Source organism: Varanus komodoensis, unplaced genomic scaffold, assembly GCF_004798865.1.
Source record: "Varanus komodoensis strain SLA01 unplaced genomic scaffold, ASM479886v1 scaffold35, whole genome shotgun sequence".
NCBI classification, from domain to species: domain Eukaryota; kingdom Metazoa; phylum Chordata; class Lepidosauria; order Squamata; family Varanidae; genus Varanus; species Varanus komodoensis.
The window spans coordinates 3242929-3267714 of NW_025335856.1; the positions used below are offsets into that span (position 1 = coordinate 3242929).

General features: G+C 54.1%; 1 protein-coding gene across 5 annotated transcripts in view; it reads right to left on the reverse strand.

Annotated features, from left to right (window-relative positions):
• Positions 1-4636: 4636 nt before the first annotated feature.
• Positions 4637-24786, reverse strand: part of USP2 (ubiquitin specific peptidase 2) — a 50797-nt gene continuing 30647 nt past the window's right edge. For 4 of the 5 annotated variants that reach the window (XM_044439553.1, XM_044439551.1, XM_044439552.1 and 1 more), the window contains 11 exons: positions 18147-18197; positions 15150-15273; positions 13879-13990; positions 13170-13280; positions 12510-12574; positions 11834-11937; positions 11642-11722; positions 10820-10898; positions 9828-9935; positions 8212-8332; positions 4637-6847 (listed from right to left, as the gene is read on the reverse strand). In XM_044439553.1, the coding sequence (XP_044295488.1) occupies positions 6760-6847; positions 8212-8332; positions 9828-9935; positions 10820-10898; positions 11642-11722; positions 11834-11937; positions 12510-12574; positions 13170-13280; positions 13879-13990; positions 15150-15273; positions 18147-18197 (1044 nt within the window). In that variant the 3' untranslated portion in view covers positions 4637-6759. Of the gene's footprint in view, positions 6848-8211; positions 8333-9827; positions 9936-10819; positions 10899-11641; positions 11723-11833; positions 11938-12509; positions 12575-13169; positions 13281-13878; positions 13991-15149; positions 15274-18146; positions 18198-23289; positions 23846-24786 lie in introns of those variants that run through there. The other variant, XM_044439554.1, reaches the window with a different exon arrangement.

The following is a 24786-nucleotide window of genomic DNA, read 5'->3' on the forward strand; positions in this document are numbered from 1 at the left end:
TTTCTTGGGCGCTCCCCCAAAGACCAAGCTTCATTGCACACACTGTCCTTCATGTCTCCCAGTTGGCTTTGAGCTCACGGACACAAAAACAGCTCCCTCTCTCCCAATTTTTCAGCCCTCTCCTGCTGGTAATTCTGCATGCAACGTGTTTCCATTCAGAAGTCAGGATTTTTTTTTTTTAACCACATAAGGAGGGCATTATATGTATTTATGTAACAGGAAGAGGGAGTCAGGACTATGACCGTGATGTATGTACAAATCTGGATTGAATGTGTTCTCCTTGTGTTAAGCTGGGGGTGGGGAATGCAAAACATGCTGAGAGACAATGAGGTGTAGTGGTTAAGGGGGTGGGTCTGGGACTTGGGCAATCCGGGTTCTAGCTCCCACTCAGCCGACCTTGCCCCAGTCACAGATGCAGCCTACCCCACAGGGTTGTTGTTGTTGTGAGAATAAGATTAAAAGCAGCAGGAGGAGAACGAGGTAAGCCACTCTGAGTCTTTCAAAAAGAAAAAGTTGCCGTATAAAGCTAACCAATCAACTAGTCAATCAATCCAGACCTGCGCTTCCCTCTGAAAGGAAAATTCCCTTTTATTCCAGTGGTAGTTTCCTTTGAAGGGATGTGGGGAATTTGGGAGTGAGCAGCAGTGGGGAAAGTTGATCCGTTGCTCCCCTGCTGCAGCCTTGATGCTGATTTCCCTACTACTGCCCCTAAATGGCTGCTATTTAAGATAGCAAAAATGCAAGCGTGTCTAATACACTGGATTAGGTTGAAAACAAGCCAGCAAGCAAACAAGCAGGCAGGTTCACACAAAAAAGGATCATGCTCAAAAAGTGCTCCTGCATCTCTGAAGGCCACCCAGTGAGAGCCATGGGTAGCCCGGGATTGGAACTTGGTTAAAACCCTGAACAATCCTGAACTTGGTTAATTGCTAAGCATCATAACAAATGGGTTTTTTGGCAGCAGCACTTGACATGAGAGCATTGGAGTTGATTCTTGGACTCGGGGCCCTGCGACCAGTTCGGTGCCCTCTAAACTTTCATGGCCTGAAAGAGAAAGGCACTTGCATATTTGTGACACCCACTGAGCATCTTACTTTTGGAGGGGGCATGAACACAAACCAAGCGTTTTCTAGGGGTGCAGAGCATAGAGAAGGCCAGGAACCGCTGTTCTAGAGGCAGCTAATCACAAGGGGATTGAAATTTGGAAAAGGCCAGCTTGAGCAGCTTGGCACATTCCCAGCTGTTGAACTGGCACCCTCAGACCTTTCAAAAGCACCACCGTAAGGCGGGGCGTTGGACACATGGGCGATCCCCCCACTGACGATGCTCCCCTTCCTTGGGCGTACCTCGCTCGGATCCTGCGCCGCAGGGCAGAGGACAATCTCCGTGTGATCCTTCGCAGCCGTGGGAGAGGACGTGTGCAGCGCGGACAGAATCCCGGCCCCGCCAAGGCTGCTGCATCCCCCTCCCTCTTGTGGCATCGGGCCCTGCTCCAGCGGCGGCTCCTTCAGTTGGCCTTCTGGTCCTCAACGCATCGACAAGGAAGGATCTGGGGCGGCGTCCTCCTCGGTTCTCGAGGCTGTGCAAGGCCAACACAGGGACCGTGCACACGGTGTGGTTTTTCGGACACGCAGAACACCTGATGAGAGTGTGCAAACCAACAGTCCAAGGACCATTCCCGGCCAGGCTCATGGGAAATGAAAGAATTTGCAAGCATTAGAGTCGCCAACCTTCTCCCTCGCGCCTTAATCCAACTCAGCTGAGGACGACGAGGTCAGAGACCCTGGCATGGACAACCGCCTCCTTAAAGGCACCACTCGCAAAATCAAAATCGTGTCCTCCTGCCCGATACCCTGAGGAGGGTGGAACAGGCGAGGGGGAGCCGAAAGCCTAATTTTCTAAGTTTGCTCAGTTCCAGAAGCAGCTGCAATTCCCTGCCTTGTACATTCTGGCTGCAGGTTTGGCCAAGTCCCCTTCTGCCACTCTGGGGAGGCCCCCAGCATGCTTGGTGGTCTGGCTTGCTTTTTTTGCCCCCTTTCTTGTTGGGATGCTTGCTTCAGTTGGGCAGCCAGCAAGGACCCCATCTGCTCCCCGATGCCTGAAGTTTCAAGGCCCAGGAACAACTTGGGGGTCTTAATTCTCTTCTCCCTGTAGCTGCAGCTGGTGAGGTTGGGACCTCCAGCCAGCATGAGAAATGGCATCCAAGGTTTGCATTTTGAAATAGTGCACTATCAAGAGAGCCTGGAAAGGCTTCCCTAAACTGTTAAGAAACTGGGCCAGGCATCCCCTTGCTTGCTTCTTTTTCCTTCTCTTTTATTTCATGCCAGACCATCCCAAGGATGAACATGCAAATCCACAAACCAATAAGTTTAGAGAAAATGTTTGAGAGCAATTGACCCATTGAAGAATTAAGAACTGATTCATCATTTTCTTGTTTAACAAATATCAAGGCAAGGAAATCAAAACAGTTTTGCACTAGCACAAAAATCTGTTTGCCCTTTTGGGATAACAAAGAAAGCACAAGATAACAGCTCATTTAACTAACCAAAGTCGTCACTAATTGATTGAGCTAAAAACCATCCTTCATGTTACAGCAAACATTAAGAACAAAGTAATCCTCCTGAATATAATGTGGCCAATTTGTGCTCTATTTATTTGATAACGAAAGGTTCCTTAATTGACTGAATAAACTCTGCAGGGACTGCATAGTAATCCAGCTTGTGCATAGCTACAAACCATGATTTAATTAACTATGGCTTGTTGAATTGTGGGTTGTTATGTGTGAACCCAGAATTATGGGTGAACTGGTTTCACAGAACTCATGGTTAGTTGTTGAGTTGTGAACTGTGGGCTGTTTAAATCATGGGTTGTTATTCGAAATGAACATAGAACTTTGGGTTGTTTTGCTAGCTTACAGAGACAGTGGTCAACCATGGTTGAAACAAAAGCAAACACCATTCCCTTTCTACATGCTGGTACTACAGTGCCGGAAAGTCATTTGGGATACCGGGAGGAAGCAAACAAAAGAGGAGGAAAGCAAACAACCCAGGAGGTGAGAAAACAAACTGCCAGATGAGCCCTGTGCAAAGCAACAAACTTTGATTGAAATAAGCCAAGGGTTGGTGTCTCACACACCTCAGGTCATTGCTGAACCTCTGAGCCTCTTGGCATGCATTCCAGTGCTTTGCAGCAAACGAGTCTTGTCCAACAATAGTCCTGTGTTCCTCCTTTTTCAAGACAAAAACAAACAGACTGACACATTGCCAAACTTGTTTTGTTTTCCAGTTATGTTTAGAGAGTCCACCTTCAGTTCCCCTTCAGTGCAATCCTCCTTCTCCAAATTATAACAGTGCACTTGCGATTTGGGAATTGTATTGCCACATACAGCCATTTGGTTCTGTGATTAAGCTGAATTCTTTGTCCTGTGCTAAGCGCTCCAGGAGTCAATTTGCACGGTGCTGGGGGACACTGTAGGAAGAAGAGCGCTTGACTCATGGGGGCCAACTTTCTCCTTCTTGCCTACCTCAGCACCTGCTTCCCTCCAGGGCTGGCCTGTTCATTTACATAGCCTAGTCCTGTTGCTAAGCTATGCACATTCCAAGAGACTCTTAGTGCAAAGCTCTTCCCCTGGTTACCAAAGCAGGGGAGAAAGAGGCCATTGTCTGAGCGCTGGGTTGCTGGGAAAGACTTGGATGCTGTATGGGCACTGGCGGTCAGAGGAGCGAATTTGGGGGGATTAGCTAGGAGTCTTCTGGCACATTTGCTCGTGGTCTTACAAGACAGCCCGGGGGGTCTTTCATAACACCGAGAGGTGGTCACTCCAGGCCGTGGTGTGCCCCTGGGAGCAGCCGGGGCCTCGCGGGGAAGAGAAGCAGAGCGCACAGTGGCTTCTGAAGTGAGCCAAGCTTCTGGCAACCACATCCATGGAACAAAGCCAATCCAGCCACGAGGAAGGAGAAGTTGGCCACCTTGGGGGCCAGATTTCACAATGAGAATCTAGCACGCTGGCCTCCTTTTCAGCGTGTCCATCCCATGAACTTCTGACGCGCAAATGCCCTTTCCCACACAACCACCAGAAGTTTTTGGAGCTTGCAGGCCGTGGCCTCGCCATCCACCCGCCATTCCCCCCTCTCCTCCACATCCCTGGTCAGGCCGGCCTTTTGTAACCATTTCCCTGAGGAAGAGCTCCTGAGCTCGCATAATTTCTTTGGCTGATCTTTTGGTCAATCTAACGCACATGGATTTTGGAAACATTCTTAGGGCTGACACAGGTGGCTTAGCTTTCGTTAGAGGCCAACAGGCTGTTCCTGTGCAGTGCTCAGTGTCATTGAATTCTCTGCCGCGGGTAGCAAAATGTTCGGGGCTGTTCCTTCCGCCCCCTTTGCTAGAGAAAGATTCCCTTCCACTTCCAGTTTGGCGTTCTGGCAAGTCCCTGTCCATCCCAGGTGTCCAAGGTAAGGCGTCCAAGTTACGTGTTGCCCCCGTGACTAGATTGCCAGCACGGATATGTCACAGACAGAGCTTTTGGCAACGGCTCCCATGTGCAGCCGGCGGGCATGGAGGGCAGAGAAAATCGAACACTGCCCACGTCAGCATGGCACATGGACACACACACAAATACACACACAGAACCCAGTGAGGTGTTCATGAGCTCAAGTTTTATTTCTGTACAAGTCTCCCTTCTGAGTGATAGGAAGTCCCTCCATTAGCCTTGCTTACACAGTAAACAAGCCATTAAGTCAAACTGAAATACAGTCAAACTGAAATACAAAACACCGACACCCAGGCCTTCTCACACGAACCATGCGCACCTCACGTTGCCCCTTGTGCTGGCTGCCCTCCTTTCGGGGCCTTTGTGTCAGCCATGTAGAAATGGGGGGGTGGGGGAAGGAGACTAAGAGGAGGAGGAGGAGGAGGGGAAAAAGCTTCCTTCTGAATGCCTCTGGGTGGCCCCGACAGAGGGGTTTGACAGAAGAAAGGGAGGGGGAAGGTTCTTTTGGCATTACCAGCCATTTTCAGTTCCATGGCTAATAGCAACACTCATTCCGCCCACAGCTGGGCATAAACATGCTACCTGATTCAAGACAGGGGTGCAGTGGAATGGTTAGACTGCCTTGCTCCTCTCCTAAGACCTGATGCCTTCAACAGCTTTGTGATAAAAAAGCAAAAAGCACCCCCCCCACCCGCAAAGTGCTGGTCATTCCCAGTCCAGCACTGATGCAAGAAGAAAAGGTCACACCTGTTGAACTTCAGCCCACCACGAAGCTGTTAAAGAACTTCTGTGGGTTTCTGCCTGCAAGGTACATAATACTCTGAACATGGGTTGTAAAGTGTTTGTGCAGCTACGTATCTACAGAATAAATAAGAGAAAAAGTTAAATAAAGTTACTGACATCTGCCGGCTGATCAAAGGCCATTGTTTCAAAGCTCAGTTCTTTCCCTCTGTGTCGCTGGCAGGACAGCCCGTGTCCTCGGGTGGCCCGCGGCTGGGGCTGGCTGCCTCGGAGAATCAAAGCCAAAGACAAACCTAAGCAACTGTGTTGCTGGAAACACAGTGCGAACTTCCTGAAGCATTTCTGAACGGCCCTTGCTCCATCCCAGGAAAGGGAACACTTTCACTCAAGTAGAACACCTCACACTTCCTCCGGATGGTTTTAAGGCACGATCGTGAGAAGAGACAGGTAGAAATTCACCCAGAGTACAATCACCTTTGCTGGAGTCCATAAAGCCCAGCTGGAAGTGCACCGGAGTTTATTAGAACATTTGTTTGAAAATAAAACAAAACTCAACCAATAAGAGTCCCTCAAAACAGAGGGTGGGGGAAACCATTGCTTGAGTTCCTCAGTCCCCACAGAAAATGATTTTGCATGCCTGCACAGGCTTTCTGAAGTGACGGAGCAGTCCTCCCCGGAAGTTACTGAGCATGAGTGCATGTCAACGGAGGAAACACCCAGGGTGGCGAATGAGCTGTTTTATTTGCTGGTTTGGAAGACGGACTTCCTGCCATCGCACACCACCATCTGGACAGAGGATGCAGGGTCGGCGGGGGCAGAAGTGGGGAGATGCAGAGGTCTCGCTTTGTCCAAGTTGCAATGCTCAGCAGCCGTCTCCAGGTGGCGTGTCACTCCATGAGAAGAAGAGGACCTCAGAGAGTCTTGCGTCGATGAAGAGGACGATTGGATGCCTCCATCCCAGGCAAGTCAACTCAAATTCCTTCCCATCACAGCTTTACCCCCCAAACAGGGCAGTCCCTTGGGGTTATGCAGATAAAATGGGACAGACAGGTTCCTGCCCCACAAGAGTTGCTATTCATGGTTTATTACACACCAAAAGAAAGAGAAAGGGGGCAGGGGAATAAAAGAGAGTCTGAGTGCGAGGGAGAGAACGCTTAAAAACCACCCCCAATAACACTAGGAGGTCTTTCGAGCAGTGGGGCACAGTGCCCTCCAACCGCGGAGCTCCATCCTGGGGATCTAGGAGGCTGACGGGTGCACCACTCTTCGTCTTGAGCCCTGAAGCCGGAGAAAGGGCTTCCCGTAAAAGTCGACGTCTTTAGTCAATGCTTTATTAGGACTTTCTCCCTCTTTTTTTGGTTTTTGTTTTTTTTTTTAAGAAAAAAAGGAAAAACCCAGCTTAGAAAAATCCCTTGAGTCACCATGGTGTGGCATCTCCCCTGTGCCCCGCAGAGGTCGCATCAGCTAACTGGTCCTCAGCTTGCTTCCCTCGGCAAGGATTTGGGGCGGGGGAGGGCCTGTGGGAGCTACATTCGGGATGACGGGCTGGCCAACTCGTAGAAAAGCAGGTACGCGTCACTACTCCGGACGTGACTTGAGGAGAGCAGTGTGACCCTGCAGGAAGGGGAGAGATAGGAAAGGCCGTTAGGGAACACAGTCCAGTGTCCCTAGAATTGCAGGGGAAGGAGGAACGAAATGGGGACACACCGAGGAAAGCATTCTAGAGGGAGACCTTGAAAAGAAGGAATCCTAAAACTGAGCCACAGTTGAAGCTGGGTCCATTTGACATGTTCAAGTGGGACATCCAGCATTTCAGAAATCTTTGGGTTCTGAGTAACTTCACTCACCTCTAAATCTTCAGGCCTGCTTTGTAACAGTTTTTTAAAATGTTGATAGACCTGTCTGTCGCCTGTAAATTAACCACCCCACTTTCTTGTCTTGGGAAGACAGTTCTGCAGCACTGCATCCCGTAGGGGCTGCCTTACTCTGTTAAGATTTTCAGGTAGAATCAGGTCATTGATCCAGGGTGGTCTTTTTGGGCTGGCAGCTGCTCTCCTCATGTGAAGAGGCTTTCTCACCTCCGCTACCTGGATCATGTTTACCAAAGATGCCAGGAACAGAAGCGGCAGCTCTTCCCTTCATACAAACATGCTATTCTTCCACCAAGCCCTGGTGTTGTCTTGAGGAGAGAAAAGCGGTGAAAGTCTTTCCTAGTCCTCTTATCTGAGACCCTTTGGAGAAACAGCTTCATTCTCAGGCAATGCTAAGCCCTGGTTTAAGTTAACCATAAAGCTTGTGGCTTTAGTCAGAAATTCTCCTGCAGATGAGCCAAAATATGCGGCTTGTATTTGCTGGCCTTCAAATGGTTCTTTTTCTAGGCTGCTTTTCCTGGGCACCTCTGTCCTAGCTGTGTGAACAATCCAGGGATAAGCCACAGTTCTGGCTGCAGTCATTGCAACAAGCCATGGTTTAAACAACCCAGATGTTACCAGCTGGCAATTCACCATGACAAGGTGTGGATGATAAGCCATGGCTGCTTGCCTTTTAATGAACTGTTGGAGTGCCAGGGGGTATAGATATTCTTGAGAGGTGTCCTGTTGTGTGAACCCAGTGAAAAGAGGCCATGTGAGAGCTAAACAATCCTTTCATAACTGTAAATCTGGCCGATCCTTGCATAATCCACATTGCTGGGTTCACCAGACTCCCAAGTGAGGGCTGGATATTTAAGATGGCGGTCAGATGGACACTGCATGTCTTATTTATTTAATACATATTAATTAACCCACAGTGGCCTGTTGTGCCCTGTGAACAGCCCCCCATAGGTTTGATTTCCAGTTAACAGCTGGTTAACAAACCATGGTTTGTTTGCAGGGATGGGTTCTGATGCAACAAGAAGCCAGGTTTCAGCAAACCACAGCATGGCTGTGTACAGGCGAGGCTTTGCAGCATCAGACAGTAGCCACGAGCATCAACTTTACCGTGAGTCATTGAAGGCGTGCCATTCTCCAGACATGGGGTTCTTGCAGTAGGCTGTGTAGTGACCACCCATGGTGGTCCCACTGTGATTGGAGACAGCGTACAGGTTGTAAACAGCATGATCTGCAGGGAGCAAGAAGACGAGAAGGTGTACGTGGTCCTTGTTCTGTCAGAACAAGTTCCCCCCATCTGGTAGCCTCCGGCTGCCATCACCTTCAGTCTGAGATGATGGAAGCTGGAGACCAATGCATCTGGAGGTCATTGGGTTTGGGAAAGCAGTGCAGGGAGCCCCAGAGCCCCACACCCTCCAAGAGACAATGTCGGTCTCAGAATCCTTTGTATGCTGCCCGGAAAGGCCACTTTTGCCAACATCTGGTGCTGAGTTTCTTCTTCACAGTCCCTAGCTTGGCATCCAGAGGGACAAATCCTTGATGGACCCATCGCACCTGCTTTTAGAGGTCCCAGGAAGCCACGTGGAATCTCCTGGAGCAAAATACCTCAAGTCTCACTATTGGAACTGGTTTCAGACCAGTTGGACTGTCAGGGGTTCCCAGTGACAAGGGCTCTATAGAAGAGTGGGGCTCCCGAATAACAAAATGCTTGGATTTTGTTGTGTGGTGACTTAGATCCACTTCAAAGAAGCATCGATTTTGTAGCATGCTAAACAAGAACGGGGGGCCCGAAGAGACAAGATTTGAGGTGTGCCTGTAGCAGCTCTGCCTTCTTTTTAATTTTAGTCTAGAGTAGATGCAGAAGGCCTGGAAGTACCTCCCACTGCCATGCTTAGGGGCCCAGTCCAGATCACGGCCTCTGTGCCTACTCTGAAGAAAAATGAAAATAAAATGCAGCTTCTAGAAACACATTTAGTGTTGATTCCTGTCTTGTGCGAAGGATGGCTTTGCTGGGCCTGGCCAACATCTGGAGCGCAGCTTCAAACAGGGGCCCTTGTCGGGGTGTTCTTCTGGCCAGTGTGGAGGAGACTGGCACCTCCTGTGTTTCTGCCTGTTGCATCCAGGAGTCGGAAATACAGGGTGTGGGGTGGCCACGTTGAGTTAGTGGTGTGGCCATGTAATTTAGGACCCCCAATTTAATGAGAAGTTTCTCTTCCCTCCCCTTCGCCAACTAGGGATGCCCGAGAAATTTAGATTCTTCTGAGCTGTGGGTTCTGCAGCAGATGTGGCTTTTTCTAAGTCATGCCGATAATGGAGACTTGTGCATCAGTTTCTCATTTTTCATTAAGGTGCATCAGCACTAAAGACTCTTCTGTAAAGCTTCTCTCATTAATGCACATTAACTGTTGTAGACTAATTAGCACTAATGTGAATTGGGACATATAGAATGCGATTCTGGTTTTTAAAAGCTGATTCTGTCATGGAACAGATGACAGGACAAAGACAACTGACTATCTGTGAAATGAAGACTCCCTGGGTGATAATTTGCCCTCATGCCAGGAGAGGGCGCCCTGGACTCCAGTCCCAAGGTATGCTCTTAGCTTTATCCCAGATATGACTGATCTGCCCTTCTACCCTTTGAAGCCGGTCCGTGCCTCTCTAGGGCTCCTCTTACTCCCTCTGTCTACACAGCCCCCGCCTCGAATTCCCACCAGAAAAACACTCACTGCAGCTTTGGGAAGCGAATTCCCGCAGGTCTAGGTCCTTGAGTGGGAAATTGACGAATGTGGTGAGTTTGCTGGATCGCATCCTGGCTTCGGAGAAACGCTTCAGGTCTGGGGCGAGAAGTTAAGGAAGAAGTACAGCACTGGCAGGCTTACTGTGGGGTGGAAGGAAAGCTCTGGGGGGCTGTGCAGCCTGCTTTTTGCTGGAGCAAAGCTTCGGGCCCATCCACCAGATGGGGCCCACTCTGCTCCATTGCATTGGTGCTGAGGGAATGGGCAACTCCACCTGGAACCATCAAAATGGTCGGAGTGGTCTGATTTTGCATCCTGTAGGAATCAGTCTAATCAAGAATATCTGCACAGGCCTAGTTTACCCTGAATAGTTTCAGTGACAGTATTTTCTTGCATTGCTCCATCCTTCGTCTTTCATGCTGCCCTTTCTCCAAGTTTCTCAGAGTGTGATGAGAGGATCTTGCTGATGCAGAGTCCCCTGTTGGAGCACTTGGCTGCGTGACTGAAAGACCAGGGCACGGGCACCGTGTGGTCCACCAAGCTCTTCCGCATTTGTTCCCTTCACAGCTACCCAGTGAGTAGTCTTGGGAGACAGAATGATGGGATAGGCCACCCAGGAACTATAGGACTAAGTTCTCCCTGGCCGGCATGCCTCACTCTAACCACTGTGCCATGCTGTCCCTCATGGTATTGCATTGGAGGCCCATCACCCTGGTCCACCAGGCTGGGCTTTCATGATTTTAGCAGGCGTTGTTCATGCATTCCACAGCCTCCCCAAATTTCTGCCAAGGAGAATCTTGCGCAGATTTGAGGTCACACCTGAATGAGGGTTCCGGGCACAGAATTCTGCACCCTGCGGAAAGCCCTGACTTTGTTGCGGAATGGCCCACACAAGACACACACACTCAATGCCCTGCTTGTGACTCCCTTGCTATCCGGGGATTCCGGATGGAGCCGTGTCTGCAGAGAAGGGGAAAGGATACGCAGCACCAGGATCTTGGGGAACCTCTGTATGCTGAACTTCTTCATGCACTTTGTCCGGGCCTTGCAGTGGCAACAGGTCTGGAAGGAGAGAAGGAACCATGATGAGCCGGAAAGCGCCCTGCGGCTTTGCGCTGTGCTGAGAGATGGGAGGCTCGCCTCTCCCTCCCTCCCTCTCCCTCTCTCCATTGTGTTTCTGTACCTCCCAACAGACAAAGCCCTCCAGGCACTTTGCCGCAATTACAACCATGAAATACAACATCATAAAATAAATATAAAAGATTTTAAAACTGCAGGATAAAATAAATATAATAGTCAGATATAAACTTAGCAGCAGCATCGAGATTTAAAGCACAGCACTGGATTTCCTAATGACACCGAAAAACTAACCCCCTGGGAAACCAGAGAATGCTGGAAAGAGCACAGTGGTGGTGCCAGGCAAGCATTCCTGGGGAGCTCCTTCCACAAGCAGGGAGCCACCGTGAGAAAGGGCCTGTTGCAGTAGCCCCTTCCTTCAGTGGGTGTTTCCAGAGAAGGGCATCGAAGACCATCTCAGGATACAGGCACATGTGTGTGTATATATATATAGGTTTAAGTTAAAATATACTGCTATTTTGGGTCCCCCCCCCTTTGCCTTGGTCCTCCCCACCACTGGAAATGCAACCCTGAGAGCTTGCCTGGCAGAAAGTTGCCATCCTATAAATGACAGCGTTCAGAAGTGCTATTGGCCCACAAGGTGGGTTCCAGATCCCCCTGTTCTTCCTCTCCCGCTGCCCGCCTCCCCCCCCTTCCCATCTGGACATGCGCCTTGCGTGGCTCCTTACAGGCTTCTCATCTCCGTCCAGGATGTCCTCCTTGGTGAAGAGCCTTAAGCAGTCGATCAGGTTCACCTCCCCGTAGCTCTTCTGCAACAACACAGATGTGCCCCCCAAGGGTGCGGTTAAGCCAGAAGTGCTGAGTTGGGGGGGGGAGGAAGCCAAAGGTGGGCTGGGATGCCCTGCAGGGGGTGGGGTTACCTTGGCAATGGGCAGGGACAGGTCCCAGAAGGGGTCGAAGGCTGTAGAGCAGTGTCCGCACACACTGCAGGTCAGTGAACTCTTCAGCTGCCCCACAAAAAGATCTGAGGGGGCAGAAAGGTTGGGGAATCAGAAGGGGGGCCGAGGGAGAGGCCCAGTCAGAAAAGCCCCTGGAACCGTTGTCTGAAAATCCAACTCCTTTCCCACAGTAGGAACACTAACCAGCCAGCCAAGAGATGGAGTGGCCAGTCCAGCCCTTATCTGGCCGCACTTAGCAAGCTGCTTCTCAGGTCCAGGGCAGAATTTAGCTATCCTCTGTTGACCTCTCCCTCCCTCCCTCCCTCCCTCCCTCTGTGTGTGTGTTGTGTGTACATGGCAGGGGGAGGGATGCTGTCTATGTATTTTTAGGCCTGCTGACCCAATGCTTGTTGTTTCCGTTGGACTTTCAGCTGCCTCCTTGGACTGCATCCCCTGCCCACCCCTTAGGACTTGGCCCTTAAAAGTTCTCCCTGACTGGCGTTCGTATCTCAGTAAAAAGTGTGGGATTTAAGCCTTTGCTCAAAGTCCCCACAAATAATGGACCTGACCCCCTTCTCTCCTGCTCCCCCATCTGCGAGTGGCTACCCTGACTCCCCCCAACCCCCCCGTTCTGCCTGCCATTGATTTCAGCACTTACCTCCAATCCGGCTGTCTTCTCTAGCCAGGTATTTCATCCACATTTGCCTGCCTTTTTCATCGTCACTGGAAGAGGAGAGATGGAGAAAAGGTGAACAACACCATTCCCCCGCGGGCTCCAGGCTCTTTCGTGCCAAAGGCAGCCAGCCTCAAAGCCCTCAAGCTCAGGGTCCCAATCCTGCTCTCTGGGGTTCCCCAGACCAGCATGCTGCCAAGGGGGAGCACTGGCCCCCAACTTGGGCAGCTTTAAATGCAGGCTGCAGAGACTCGTGGCGGCGGCGGCGGTGGATGGGGATCCTCTCGGGTGGCAACAGCGGAACCTACCCTGAAAGAGCGAGCATTGCAGCTGTCTTTAAGGGCTACCAAAGCAAGGGGATGCAATGCCCCCTTGTCCTGCTTGTGGGCTACGAGTGGGGCATTCAGCCGGCCACTGTTGCAACGGAGTCCCGGACGAGATAGACCTTTGTCTGATCTCGCGCAGCTTTTAAGCTCTTGCAAGCATTCCTTGCAAGAAAGAGGAGGGTCTGATCCACCTGGATCTCGCTGCCCTCGCGGCTGGGAGCCAGCCAGGTGGGTTTACAGAGACCGGCAGCCTTGCCCGGGCAAGCTTGGTGCCAGTGGCATCTGCCCCATCCCTCTCCAGCCCTTCCCTGTGACTCACGCAAGGTGGTCCAAGTTGTCGTTGCTGCCTTTGGGACGCACCAGCACTCGGTTCACCTCACTGTGGAGGCCGTCAAGGAGGAACCGCAGGAACTCCTGGGCGTCCTGCTGGCTGCAGAGAGGAGAAACGTGCGCTTTAGGCCACCCCTCCGGAGGTGCAGGGAAGGTCCCATGAATGGCACATCGGGGTGGCACATGTGCGCAAGGAGCTGATTTGCCTTCATCCTAGTTTCATCCTGAGCAGGATGGTGTGACGTGGTGTCCTGCAACAGCAGCGGGCTGGACCCGGTGGCCTTCCAGGACTCTCGAATGAGGTTCTGCTCCCAGAACTGGGGGAAACGTGACCCAGGGAGAGGCCTTTTGCAGCAGGAGCAAGGAGAGTTAAGCCCCACTGAGTCTGGCCTGCAAGCCCCTTCCCTCTGGCCCTGCATGTGCATGAGCTGGCAGCAACCGGCCTGATCCTGGCCTTGTGTGCCCAGAAACAACTCCTACAATGTTCAGTAGAACTTGTTCCGAAGAAAATGGGCACCAGCCGTGCTCCCCTAATCCCTTTGCCAGATTGTCAGCAGGAACGGTCCAGAAGAGAACCGAAAGATTATGGCAAGCTGCAAGCACTCTTGGGATTTTAATGGGATAACTGAACCCACCCACTGTCTGATCAATGACTGTCCATCGGAAGTGAAAAGGGAGGAGGTGGGAAGCTCTCTTACTTGTAACCAACGAAGCGGGGGGCATATCTTTGAATCTGTGTCTTGAATTCAGAAGGACTCACGGATTCGTTAGGGGACGATGTCCACAAAGTCTGTATGAGCTTGGCAAACTCTGGAGGAGGAGAAGGCATTGGAAGAGGAGGAGGAAGGCAGGAGGAGAGGGACAGCGGGTGGGCAGAGTGGAGAGAGAAAGAATCCCAGGTTAGCTTCCTTACAGGAGAGCAATATATTTGACAGCGGCACACAAGTGCAGAAAATACCCCATCTGCTCCGGGTAACTTGTGTGGGGCACACGTCCCCCAGCCTCTGAGGCTCTGGGTGGAGACGCACCAGGGCAGGTCCCAGCACGTCAGGCCAGGACTTACTCTAACTCTTTTGAGCTGCCCATTCCCCCAACATTTTCCCTCAACCTCTGATAACTGGCTGGCATCCCAGCTTGTGTACATTTCCCCCTGGTTCTAAAGGCTGAAATGCTGCTTTGAAGAAGGGGCAGAGCTAGGAACGGAAAAGGCCCAAGTCCTGCTTGCTGGAATCTAGCTCTCCGAAAAAGGCTTCTCTGAAATGGAATTCGGCCCTTATGCTGAGACAGGTGCATGACCTCTGCTTTGGGGTTCAAAACACCTCCACCTTTTGCTGCATCCATTTCCCTGCGTCCAGGGTCAGACCCTGGAGGATTGGCAAGCGCCCAAGGTGTGGTGAAATGCAGATACTGCTCCTAGCTCCTCTTTGAGATGGGGTGGTATTCAAGCTGCAGCTTTGTAAGGACAAACCGAGAGCCAGGCACTGATAACATTTAAAAACAAAAAGACAAAAGAAAGATGTTCAAACTTCTTAAGCGTGCAATTAATTGTGCATGAACATCTGCTTTGCAACCGGGATGCAATTTTTCGCAGCTTGAATACTCGGTGCTTGCTTCCCTGGCTACCTACATGCAGCAGGGCAGCTCCAGGAGGCAGGAGATGCACAGAGGAGACTTATCTGGTCCTGCGATGCAAGACTGCTGTTTGGGAGGGGAGAGAAAAAGGAGAGCGCCACACCCAAACCCAAAGGACGGCCTCGTAGTTCATATCTCTGTACTCTTTGAGGCTCACTTCTTGTTTCTGCCTGGCTGCAAAGCAACCAGCAGCTTTCCTTCCTGATGCACACCCTTCAGCTCCATCCCCTTCCTGGGCCCCCAGATGCTTAAGACTGCCTGCAAGAGACCCTGAGAAAGGGGAGCTTCTGGGGACGCTGGCGTGTATGCGGGTGCAGCCAGCCCTCCGAGCTCTTACCTGTCATGAGCGCCATCTGCATGCGGCTGTTATTGTTCAGGTCACGGACGTGCTGGTTCTGCAGGCAGTAGTCCCGAAGCTCTTTGGTGTTACTGAGGCACTGCAGGATGGAGTTCATGAAGCACTGTGGGAGGCAGAAGCAGGGGACACGAGTGAGCCGAGGTCTGCCAAGCCTGGGACAATGGAGGGATGGAGCATACCTGGTTCTTTACATCCCCAACCTGACACCTTCTAGTTGTGTGGGACTACAAATCCCACTCAGCACAGCTGTCTGGACCCCTGCAGAGCTGAGCAAGCAGCCCTGGTCTATCCTCTTCCAATTGTATGCCCTTCAGATGGGTAGGGAGGTCTCTCCCATCCTGCTGGGTTGGAATGATGGGAGTTGCAGTCTAACATTACTGGGGGTCACCAGGATGGGGAAGATGCTGTCGGTCTTCGCTGGCTTGATGGAGTGACTCCACACAAGGACAGATGCTTGTGCTCTGATGAATCTGGCTGGCCAAGGTACAAGACTCACAGAGAAATGAATGAAGATAAATGTCACCCCCCTTCTCAAATCTCCCACTCAGGTCAGGAAGCTTCCTGGTTGATCTTGGGCCAGCAGACTTGCAGCAGATAGTAAAAGTTAGATTATGGACATGCCTCGAAGTACTTAATCTAAATTTTACTATTGCAAGTCTGCATTGTGTTTGTGTGAGAGAAGTGTGCTTGTAAGAAATGAAACACAGGCTATATGGTTTATAGTTTGAGAAAAAATTAGCTTTCTGAAAAGTTATTGTCAGTTCTGCAAGGGGGATTCATCTTTCCGTGGTGTGCATACAGAGCCACTGGGTGGCAAGGGGCAAACCTACAAGCGAGGTTAAACGCCTCTTTGCATTTAATGTGCGAGTTTTTAAAAAAGCAGATTGCATCAGCTGCGTGGGAGGAAAACTGTAACCATTTCCTCCTTGCTCCAGTCCTGAGGGAGAAAGACACCCACGGGTGCCAATGGGGACCCTCCCAGCAAATACCAGAAGTGGGGTTCCCTCAGAGCAGTGGCAAGGGAGGGAAGGTTTAAACCCCCCTCTGCGAATTCTCCGCCCTCTCCCCAGTGGAGGAGATCTGCTTAAAAACAGCAGCAGCAACCCTGCATGATACATGGAAACACCAATTTGACATCAGGCCGGCTCGGCCCACGTGCCTGAGGCTGGGTGGGATGCATGAGGCTGTCTCCCGAGACGCTTACACAAGTATCTTGCACGCAGCCCTTTTCTCTCTGTGGGCACGTGAGAAAACCCCAGTGGGTGCCGGTGCTGGTGGTGGGGATTCCCAGCAACGCTGGCAAAGAAGAGGAACCAAGGTATAAATAACATCCGAGGCGAGGCTTGCAAAACCCCGTTGCAGCTGCTAATGCACCAACCACCCAACCAGCCAGGGAAGGTACGGGTTGTGGGCTGCAGGTTGGTGCACTGAGGGAAGTGGCGGGTGCACCACCAGCTTCCCACACACTCGGAGGTGCACACCCTTGCCCTGGGCCTCCCCAAGCCTGATGAACCAGCCCTGGAAAGACCGTGCCGCCGTGCCAGCTCCGCTGACAAGGTGACCTCAGGAGAGAGGAAGTTGGCGCTGAGCAGCGCTGCCTGCAAGCAGCTGGGGAGGCCTCCCCAGTCAGCGGCCTGCCCTGTGCAGAAGCCAGGTTCTCTCTCCGAAGACACGTGGATGGCCGTGAGCCACCCTGAGCTCTTTGCTTACTGGGCAGGACCGAGATGGAATGAATAACCGTGTCTAAGTGACCTACTCGCCTTGTTTCCTATACTCCGTTTTTTAAAAAGCATTTTTGTGCAGTGTGGTCTGGAAGACCATGAACTGGGAAGCTCCCAGTTTGAATCTTGGCTCTGCCAGTGTCTCATGTGAGAGACACTGTCTCGGCCTCAGTCATCCATCTGCATTATGGGGGTAATTCCTGCCATGTGGAGCAGCAGGAAATCCTGGTAGGCTGGGTGGAGGATGCTGAAGAAGGGTGGTTGCCGTCCGTGAGCATAAGAGGCTGGGTGCCTTGTTAACTGGCCAGCTGAACTGTCCCTCTCATCACCTGCTAAGAAATGGAAATCCCCAGAACCGGTCCGGGATCCTTCTGCATGCAGAGTGTGCTTTTGCCATTAAGCTGCTCTCCGAAGCAGAAGGGCTTAGAAAGAGGACCACGTGCCTCCAAACTTTCACCGTTTCTGTCCCTGGGAGATTTCTGGGCTGGGAGTGGTCCGAAACTTCTGTGCACCTGCTGGACCTGCGGGTGGGCATTTGCCCCCAGGACCACCCCCTGCTTTGCCACTGTTGCCCCACACCCACTTGGGGGGAAGAAAACGACAGTCACCACACGATAGTCACTGTTTGTCTCCATCAACAGCAGCTTGTATTCCGGATCTGCTGTGGGAAGGGCAAAGTGCTTTGGGAACAGTTAGGGCTGGAAATGGGTGCGCAGAGATGGCTGCATAAAAGGATCAAAGAGATGAAGGAGGTAGGTGCCCACCTGGCAGCCGGAGGGCAGAAATTCTGGCCATGCCCTTTGGCCCCACCAGCGGCCACTTCGTGCTTTCCTGCCTACTGTTTTCCCTCCCCAGCACTGGCAGGGGGCACCTTGGGCTCCTCTGGGCAGATGCTTTGCTCCGCCCCTTTCCCTTCGGTTCCGCCCACGAGTGGAATTCAACTCTCCCTCCAAACATCTTTCACAACTGAATCCAGCCCGGAGATTGCATCAAGTCCAGCACCCCTGACTGACAGCGTTGTTATACAGTAAGCACTTTGAAGAATAGCCAAAAGCGCTGTACAAATGCTACACAAAGTATTCCACTTTCACAGCCGCCCCCCCCCCCCCCCGCCCCCCCCCAAACCCCTGGATGCTGTAGTTCTGAGGCTGCAGAGAATTTTTCAGTACAGAACTGCAACTCCCAGGGTTTTCTGTGGGTGATGAAAACACTTTTCAAGTGTGCACGGTAGAAGGAGGGAGAAGAAGTGACTTACGGTGTTTCCGAGGTTTCGAAGACCTGTCAGGCCTTGCACTGTTTTGGAATTCTGTGGAGAGAGAAGGACACACTGCATGTGAGAATGCTGCATTCTGCATTCTCTAGACCACCTTTGTTCTAGAAAGCCAGTGTGGCACAGTTAAAGAATTGAGCTGGGACTCAGGAGATCCGGATTTGAGTCCCTCTAGGTCCTGAATCTCACTGGGTGACGTTGGGCCAGTCACTGTCTCTCAAACAAACCTACTTTGCAGGGCTGTTGTGAGGATGAATTGGAGAATAATGTTCTTGGTTATCATTTCCCATCAGCATCAGTGCTTGGCCAATGGTCAGAAATTGGGAGCTCCAGTCCAAAGACATCTGGAGGCAAGAGGCACTGCCATAGCCGATAGACATGAAGCAGACGTTTTTGCTGAATAAGACACAGCCTGAGATGCGCAGGTGTGAGACCAGGGCACCAAAGCAGTGATCCACTGAGCGAGCGCAACGTGCTGGTGCCACAGAGGTCTCTCACATACCCAGGGTGCCCATGGTGTTGCTTGCGCCTGGGAAAACCCCTGGACGCAGCCTGTGAGGGCCAGCAATGGATTTCAGGGTGAAGGCGTCTCCGTAGGAGGGAGCGCGTTGCCAGGAAGGAAGGGTGAAGCTTTGCAACTGTCTCTGGCTCAGAGGATTTTGTTTGTTAAGGACGGGCCAGATTCTGGAGAGCTGTAGGCCTATTGATGGGTTGGTGCAAGGGGCGAGCACCTGGCTGTGCTCAGATGCTTCGGACTGCCGTTCCATCAGCCCCAGCCAAGGAAGCCAACAGGCGGGGGTCCTGAGAGGCGGGGTCTGAAACATCCGGTGGGCCCCGGTTGCCTAGCCCTGGTTGAATGAAGCTGCCGAGTTCACAGGCTGAGCAGCTCGGTGTGCCGGATGGCAGGATAAGGAACCGAGGAGCGGTGCTGTCCTGAAAGGACCCCTGGCCTGCCCCGCTCTGGCTGGAGCGACCCAGAGCCAGCCCCCTTCCAAGGCAGGCAGCTCTCTGGAGCAGGTGCCCGGGGAAGGGCTCTCACTCCTTCGCTTCCTCGCTGCCGGCCCCCGATTTGGGCTTGGGTGGGTTAAGGGGGTGCCTTTGCTGCTGAGCCACTTGCACGGCCGCCCGCCCCCCAGGAACAGCCGCGGAGGGCTTTGGGGAGGGGGGGGCGGCAGTGCCAGCAGCTCCAAAATAGCAGCATGTGTAGGAGGCGAGTCGCACACTCGCCTGTCCCTGACGACAGCCCAGAATAGACCAGCTCCAGCGCCGCACACACACGCTTGGCTCTCACAAGGCAGGCTCCTGCCACGTGTGGGGAGGGGGGGCTGTGGCGACACAGACGAGACCGAATCCCAGCTGAATCCTGTCCCGCTTTGCCCTCCCCGCCACACTGCCCACCTACTAATATCTGCAGCCAAGGGAAGGCGCCTTGCCAAGGATAATGGGCTGCTGAGCAGAGTGATGGGAGAGGTGGCCCAGCTTGGTTAGCGATCAAGACGTGGGGCAGACGAAGCCCCGGCATGCGCCCGACTGTTTGGCCCAACAGTGATGCTTGGAAAGACTTCTTAAGCGCTTGTGTTGTTTTCGGTATTATTCCCCATGTTTGGTGTTGTTAGTGCAACGAGGGGCTTGTCGCTCAAAATATTGAATTCACCTGTGAAAGATTTGACAGGGCCAGCGCTGCTGGAGTTCCCAGCCTCGCCGGGGCAGACTTGGGTTGAAATCTCCACCCGGACACTCAGCGGGTGACTTTGGGAAAGTCCCTTTCTCCTACCTCACAGGGTTGTTGTCCGAATAAAATGGGTACACTGGGATGTGGACATGAGGACGAAACAGCGACAACTTCCCTGGGAGATGATGGCTTATGGGTCTTATGGGCAGCACACCACCAGCTCACCCCAAAGCCTTATGCCAAGAGCCATTCTCACACACACCATCTCTGAACACAGCTAGACTTTCACCCGAGGCAGGGAGAAATGTCAGCCAACAAGCACGTTTGGAAAGGCTGTCTCAGGTTTGGGGCTCTCCAGGATGGCCCCGCCCTGCTCCCTCCGTGTCTCTCCCAAGGCTTTTCCCTACCCAAGGGAAATTCCTCAAGGGAAGGACCAGGAACTGAGAGTGTCTGGGGAGTGCGGCATCTCCCAGGCATCCGGGAGGAGCCAGCGGGCTTTCCTCCACTCTGGGCCAAAGGCAGGGCTGAGATGGATCGTGCAGCAGAGCCAGAGGAAGCGGGAGAGGGCTGCTGGCGGGGTAGGGGCTTTTGACCCTGAAGCATCTGCACCTTGCGCTAGGAGAGGAGCCTGGGGCGGCGGAGGAGTCCCACACCAACAGGCCCGTCTCACTCATACGTCCACAGAGACAAATGCACAATCAGGGACCGACAGTGTAGTTACTGGACACTGCAGCGCACTGAAGCTGAGCCACCATGAAAATCTTTGTGACTTCGACCTCTTGTAGGATTGCGGGAAGTGGCCGGGATTGGAGTCAGCCTATAGGTGAACATGGCTTACTGTGCTTCGCACAAGGGTAGCCAACCTGGTGGGCCTAGAGCACCTATCATCCTCAGCCAGCATGGCCAATGGTCGGGAATGATAGGAGAAGCAGAACGAAACTTCTAGAAGGCACCAGCTTGCTAAAACTGGCCCTTAGTGAAGACTCTACAGGGATTCCAAAGAATGGGGGGGGGAGTCTTTCCTGGAGGTCCTGGAGATGCTGGGCACTGGACCCGGAATGATTTGCATGCAAACAGCAAGCTTCTTCCGAGCACCAGCACTTCTCCCAGCTGGGTGGAGGCTTGCTGAGGGAGAGGCAGTTTATGCATGCTCTGCAGAACTCTTCTGCATGTCAAGGAAAAGGAGGGGGAAAGGCTATGGGTGGCCATGAGTTAGGATGGCTGTAGGCCTCCTTGAGCAATGGAGATATCTGCCTCTGGACACCAGTTGCTGGGGAACATGGGCAGGAATATGTCGTGGCACTTCTGTCCTGCTGGGCCGGGGTTCCTGCCACGGCAGCTGAAGGCTGGCCCAGAAGAGTTTTGGTGCCACTGGCAGTCAAAAGTCCCAAGGGTGCCTCCCACTGGACACGCTCTGAGCGAAGAATATTTCCCAACGTCCCCTCCCTCATCCCCTCCCTGGCAGAGCCGGAGAGTTGACGTTTCCTTTAAACAGCATTCACGTGTGTGGGTGGTCCCTGACATTGCACATGGCTTGACACAGCCCGTGGGCGCCAAAGCTGGGCACACGCACTGAGCCGTGGTCAACTGCAATGCACCCATGGATTGTGGGGTGGGGTGGGCTGGGGGGCTGCAGTCCATCACAGCCCTGTTTGTGCGGCTGTCCTGCGCTGGCTGGAGCCTCCCAGCTCTTGTTCCGGGCACCGAGCGCTGCCTTTTGGGGAATCTCCATGGCATGCGTCCTGCTCTTGCCCCAAGGAAGCAAGCCCAGGTCTGCCCCGTTGGCCGGCGGCCGCCTCTTCCTCTGCTGCTTCCCCAGGGAGGCAGCGATTCAGCTCTGCGGGCCACAGCTCGGTCCCTGCTTCCCTTCCCCAGCCAGCTCCACGAGCTCTCTCCGGAGCCAAGCCGAGCAGGAAGGCTCCGAGCCGATAGGTACTGACAGCTCTTACATAACTCCTTGCCCCATTCACAGGGAGGACAAGGTGCTGACCTGCCCCGAGCCGCAGGTGCTGCCTCCGCAGGGCGCCTCTTACGTAAGGCTGAAACAAAGGAGTCCCAAAGGGCACCGGCCCAACAAGGTCAGGAAGGCTCCGGCTGCGTAACGGGGGGAGGCGGAGGGGAAAGACTCGGAGCAACTGCCGAGGAACCCAGCTGTCCTGGAGCGCCTCTCCCCTCTCCAAAACTCACCTGGCATTCAGAAGACAGTTTCTCCTCTCTCTCTCTCTCTCTCTCTCTCTCTCTCTCTCTCTCTCTCTCTCTCTCTCTCTCTCTCTCTCTCTCTCTCTCTCTCAGAGAGAGAGAGACGGGCACGCACACTTCTTACGTCAGAGTATGCACGGAATGGCTTTGAACATGACAAGAGGGGTCAGCGGGCAAACTAATCCACGGAGGTTATCTGAGAACGTTCTCTCTTGGTTGGGGGCGGACGGACCTCAGGTTCGCGGGTGGAGCAGCCGCTCAACCTGGGAATTTGGGATCACCACCAGCAATGAGATCACAAGTGTCTTTTCACAGTAATCCGCTCCTGGTTTTGTCCCAAGCATGCTTTTCAGCAGCCTAATTTTCTGTCTGTCTCTCTCTCCCGCTGTGGGAAAGCTTTTTAAATTACATTGTCAGATTACCGACATCCACCAAATCGACTTTCTGCCTCCCTTGTCCCATCCTCGACTTCCCGGGTTGCCTTCCCTCCCCAAAAGGAGCGAGCCGACGCGCAGAGCGCCCGTCTCTAGGCCCCCACTGCGCGCTTCAGGCTGCCCGCTCTCTCCAGCACGACAGCTCAGCCGCCGGGTGGAAACGCTGGCGGACAAGTCATGGGGGACGGAGACGGCGGCTTAGTAATCGCTTCCACGATCACGCCCGGCTTCTTCCCACGGATCTCCTGCCCACACGCCTCCTCCTACTTTTTGGCAGCAAGGGGGAGCTGAGCCCCGCGTGGGTAACTGGAGAGGGTGAGCGGGCGTGGATCCCCCATTCCCAGCTCTAGCAGATGGCAGCCACCTCGCTATTCACTGCAGGGATGGGCAAAGGCTTCGCGGTGTTCAGGCAGACCCTTGCCCAGAGCTACTCTCGGTGCAACGCCGGGGCTCTGCCACGGGCTGTGGCCCTCTCCCCACCGTTTTCCAGACAGGAGGGGGACAAGGAGGCAGCGGCCCGGGTCCCGCTGCTGGTTTTCCCACCGGGGGGCGATGCCATCGCTTCCCCCCCTCGCAGGCTGGAAGCTTTAGCAGCTGCCCCGAGTCCTTGCGGCATGGGACCCAGCGGCTCACCGTGGCACGCCTGCCGTGCCCGCATCCCTCGCTACGCAAGCCGCAGCGCAGGGGACACAGGTGCCCCTTCCCAGGGTCCGAGCGTTGGCCCTGCAAGCGCTTGGTGGCCCTGGGCAGAGCCAGAGAAAGAGGCGCGAGCGAGGTTGGGGAGCCTGGGGAGTGGGGCGCATGGCGGAGGAGAGGGGTGTACCTTAGTCTTATTCAGAACCAGACCTACGAAAGTTGAGACCAGCAGCGCTCCAGGCATTTGCGTCTTGGTCCGCAGGTCCTTCGGCATGCCCGGGAAAGGGGAGACGGGGGGCTCCTCGAGCAGGGTGACCGTGTAGGAATTCCGCATGCTGCAGGGGAACGCCTGGCCGCCACCCCGACTCTCTCCCTGCACCCCGCGGGTCGTTCTGCGAGGAAGGCAGATGCGCGGAGGAGCTGCGGGAGGATGGGACCCGAGGGCTCTTCTCCACGCCCACTTGGCTGCGGCTGCCCAGGGAGAGAGGCGCCGGCCCCCGGCAGCGGCGACGGGCTCTGTGTGGCCAAGCAAGACCCGGGAGGCGCAGGGGCGTCACGCGTCGCGCAGCGCCGGACCGCGGGCGCTTCTCCGGCCGGAGGGGAAAGTTTGCCGGGTCCCGCTGGCTGGCGGGGGCGGTCCGGCCGGTCTCCGCGCCCCGGTCTGGGGAGCTGGGCTGCCTCCGCTCCGCGGCTCCCGCTCGCGGGGGTCTGCGGGACGGTCTCTGCGGCGGGGCTGTCACTCCGGGCGCGGGCGCCGCGCGGCGGGCTGACGGCACCTGAGCGGCTCTGACATCAGGCGGGGAGGTGGAACAGAGCCCGGGCAGGCCTGCTCGGAAGGGCTCTCTCGAGGGAGGCGCGGACGGCCAAGCGTCGGGCGCCGTCGCGAGGGGGCAGCCAGGGAGGAGCGCGACGGGAGGCTCCGCTGCGCTCACAGCAGCCCGGCTGCCGTGGCGACCTGCCCAAACAGGCCCGGTGCAGTAACCACAGCGCGGAGGAGCCCGGAGCAGACGCGGGGCACGTCGAAATCGGCGCAATGTTTCCTTCCTGGGAGGAGCGATGACTCTTATCTTAGCAAGAAGGACATTTTTGCATGTCTCCGCTGCCGTTTGGGGATGGGAGGGGCGGGGGCACCGTTGGCCAAAGGAGCAACTTCCCTAGCACTGGGAGGTCATCTTGTTCCTCTCTGAAGCAAGGGAAGCAACGCATGAGAGCCTTTCAAGAGCCCCCCACCTGCTGAAAAAGAGCAAAAGGCCTGGATTGCATCACTGGGGCGGGAAGGATGTGTGTGGAAAGCTCACATTTCAGGCCGGGGTGGGAGCGGGGCAGGGAGGTGTTTGCTTTTTAGAAGCGCAGAAACAGGGCTGAGTGACTTCCCAGAGTCCACATGCAGAGTGCGGCTGTGCTCAGGCTCCAAGGAAAACCGGATGGGGCCAGGATGCATGCGAAGCGGTCGGTCGCCAGACCGTCGAGTCAGCTGGTGCTGTGCAGTGCCTTGCAGTCCCTCATCCCAAGGCTTCGCTTGCGTGTGCCTCGCTGGGGCTTCTCTCCTCAGGCACATGGAACTGGCCATGGGCTACCGGTGGGGAGGCAGTCGAGTTGAGAAAGCTGCCCAACTCGGCCAAGCCAGGAGCAGCGGTACGGCCTGCTCTGTAGGAGCTCTGTGGGTGTCTTCGTAGGACGAGCG